The sequence below is a fragment of the Salvia hispanica genome, chromosome 6 (genome assembly GCF_023119035.1).
Source record: "Salvia hispanica cultivar TCC Black 2014 chromosome 6, UniMelb_Shisp_WGS_1.0, whole genome shotgun sequence".
Lineage (NCBI taxonomy): Eukaryota > Viridiplantae > Streptophyta > Magnoliopsida > Lamiales > Lamiaceae > Salvia > Salvia hispanica.
In genome coordinates this window covers 37,952,015-37,955,095 of record NC_062970.1, presented here as the reverse complement: position 1 = coordinate 37,955,095, position 3,081 = coordinate 37,952,015, and the positions used below count along the sequence as shown (strand labels likewise).

At 34.3% G+C, this 3,081-nt stretch overlaps 1 protein-coding gene across 1 annotated transcript in view; it reads left to right on the top strand.

Moving 5' to 3' along the window:
* The first annotated feature begins 2,449 nt into the window (after nucleotides 1–2,449).
* Nucleotides 2,450–3,081, top strand: part of LOC125195278 ((E)-beta-caryophyllene synthase-like) — a 4,501-nt gene continuing 3,869 nt past the window's right edge. Inside the window, exons 1-2 of the mRNA XM_048093453.1 lie at nucleotides 2,450–2,581; nucleotides 2,839–2,871. Coding sequence (XP_047949410.1) covers nucleotides 2,450–2,581; nucleotides 2,839–2,871 — 165 coding nt within the window. The remainder of the gene's footprint in view (nucleotides 2,582–2,838; nucleotides 2,872–3,081) is intronic.

The window sequence follows — 3,081 nt, the reverse complement described above, 5'->3', positions numbered from 1 at the left end:
CTCCGTGATATTTTATTCTACTCCGTAAAATATACCAAAACAAAATCTTGGCTAATTGAGAGCCATATATTTCGAAAATTACATGCCTTGATACCCTAGTCTATTTTTGTTAATTCTTCTTTTTTGCTCCGTGATATTTTATTCTACTCCGTAAAATATACCAAAACAAAATCTTGGCTAATTGGGAGCCATATATTTCGAAAATTACATGCCTTGATACCCTAGTCTATTTTTGTTAATTCTTCTTCCCTACTTCACAATATTTATTTATTTAATTGTGGAGAATAAAATCTTACCAAATATTCTATCCTAATTACCTAAAGATCTTGTTGAGCACTATAAATAAGAGGACTCCTAAACCCTAGCCCCCATATTTTCGTCCCCCCCCCCTCCCCCTCAACTCTCTCTCAATTTTCTTCTACTTTACTCCATTAATCTTGCATCCCTTGAGAAGAAATTGAAGTTTGATCCAAGAATTCTTGAAGAACCAAGTCTTTACTTACTTTCTACCGATCGTTTTTCTCAAAAAGGTATTCTTATAATTATCTTCTTCTTCTACTTGATTCATCTTCTTTCTAACCGACTAATCGGTACTCTTGAACCCTCATGCATATTAATTAAGCGAGAGTGGGATAAAAAGGACATAGAAAATATGTATGCATGTGGTGTGTGTGTTATGCGTGTGTGTTATGTGTGTGTGTGTGTCGAATATGTGTGTGTGTGTTGTGTGTTGGTGAAATACTCATGCACGATATATATTAATGCTAGATCTAGATTTATTATGCGAACGAAATATATATATATATAGAACATGTTTATGTTTGACCATATTAAGTTAAGTCATTAGGAAAAGGGAAAAAAACGTCGAGGCATGCATGAATTAGACTTTGAGTTGTGATTTTTATATGTGCCTATGTGCTTTTTAAAAGGTGAAACCTCGGTTGCAAAGTCAGATAAAGGAAAAGGGAAACTTACTTGAAATCTAAGCAGTCGAGGTGGGCTTTATTCTTAAACTCTTTTATTTCTTGCAAAATATTGATTGGTGTTATAAGGGTGGTTTAACTGTTATGCCATGCCTATGTCTGTTTTATTGTGATATTGTGTGCCTGATGCCTAGTTTGTGAGTTCGCTCCATTGGGCTATATGGCTATGGATATGTTTATACGAATTCGGGTCTGAGTATGGGCCGCAAACCCTACCAGGCTGTGTACACGAGGGGATCGGGAGCCGTCCTTGCTAGTCGGCCGGTCTCGTGGGCGAAAAGTGTGGCCACACTTTCGTCGCACCATGGATATGATTGAGATTGTGGAATTTGATGAGAAAATGGGAGATATTTGATTGGCCAATCTATGAAAATATTTTGTGATACTCGATGATATTTTTGTTTTGATTAAATGTAAAACTCGAGTACACTTGGTAAGGGTGGCATAACTTATAAAATGTTTTGGCAACGAGCTCACTAAGTATTTCAAAATACTCAGCCCTGCATGTGTTTTCCTTATGTCCAGGTTGAATGGCGACGAGCGGTGGCGGGTGTTGACCTCATTAATTAATTAAGACGGTTGTTCTGAACACTGAGTGTAGTCGTGTCTCCATACATGGCTCCACTACTCTTGGTCTTTTCCGTTGAATTCTTGACACATTCTAGTACTCTTTGATTACTTTGAGTTTGCCCCTTTTGAGTTAGAAGTTTGAGACTTGTTGTGGTTCTGTTGACTCATGTTGAACCCCTTCTGATTTCGATCACGTTTTATGATATTTATCCTTCATTTATTCCTCTTGACTAAATCGTTGACTTAGGGCTTGTTAGTTCGTTTAATGCCTTAGTCGAACCTCTTTTATTGAAACCCTAGGCTTTATTCTCAGTGCTTTGAAGTCCGTTTTGGTAGCAGCCCCCGTATTTATTGTACCATAGAATTCCGGGCTGTTACAGTATTGGTTTGAGTGGTTCTCACTTCTCATACAAGAAACCACCTCTTGACAAAACATTTTACAACAATATTAATTTTATGACAAACGTAAGAAATATGTTATTGGATACCAAAGAGATTACTGGTTTGAGTGGTTCTCACTTCTCATACAAGAAACCACCTCTTGACAAAACGTTTTACAACAATATTAATTTTATGACAAAATACGATATATTCTATTGGATACCAAAGAGAGTATTGATTTGAGTGGTTCTCACTTCTCATACAAGAAACCACTTCTTGACAAAACGTTTAACAACAATATTAATTTTATGACAAAATACGAGAAATTTTATTGGATACCAAAGAGAGTATTGGTTTGAGTGATTCTCACTTCTCATACAAGAAACCACCTCTTGACAAAATGTTTTACAACAATATTAATTTTATGACAAATGTACGAACCACTAAAGATTTCTCTATATAAAGGTCGTCTAAAAAGCCCCATTTATTCAAATCTGTTGCCTCAAAATAATAAGATGGAAATTCCCATAATGGTTACTTCCCACAATTCAGCTAATAATGTCAGTGTAAACGACAGCCGTCGCTCTGTAACTTACCATCCCAACATATGGGGAGATTTCTTTCTTTCGTATGCTTCACAACATAAGGTATATATATTTATAATATTATTTCACTTATTAAAATTGTTTTAGTCATTCCCATTATTTATTATATATATGTATGCAAAGTTTTCTGTCGAATGTTGATCATATTTAACCAAATTTATGTAAATTATTACATAATGTGAATTATATTAAGAATATATTTCTGAATAAAATTTTGAAAAAGCACGTGCCTTCTAACCTTTTCACGTATTACATGTATTGTCAGTTGTCACTGCTAATTTTGTGCTGGTTCGAATTAGGACATCTCCATTGCTGAAATGGAAGAACACGCTGTAAGAATATTTATATTCTTATATGATCTATGTATCTATTGGTTTAAATTAAAATTCAAGTTCATAATATTAAAAGTTAAAAGGGATTCTAATATTAAAGACGACACCGTAATGGATCGGTTTCGATTAAAGAATTAGAATTGGGTGTATTGATAACCCTCCTTTCTTACCTTATTATTGATATATGTTTATATATATATATATATATAT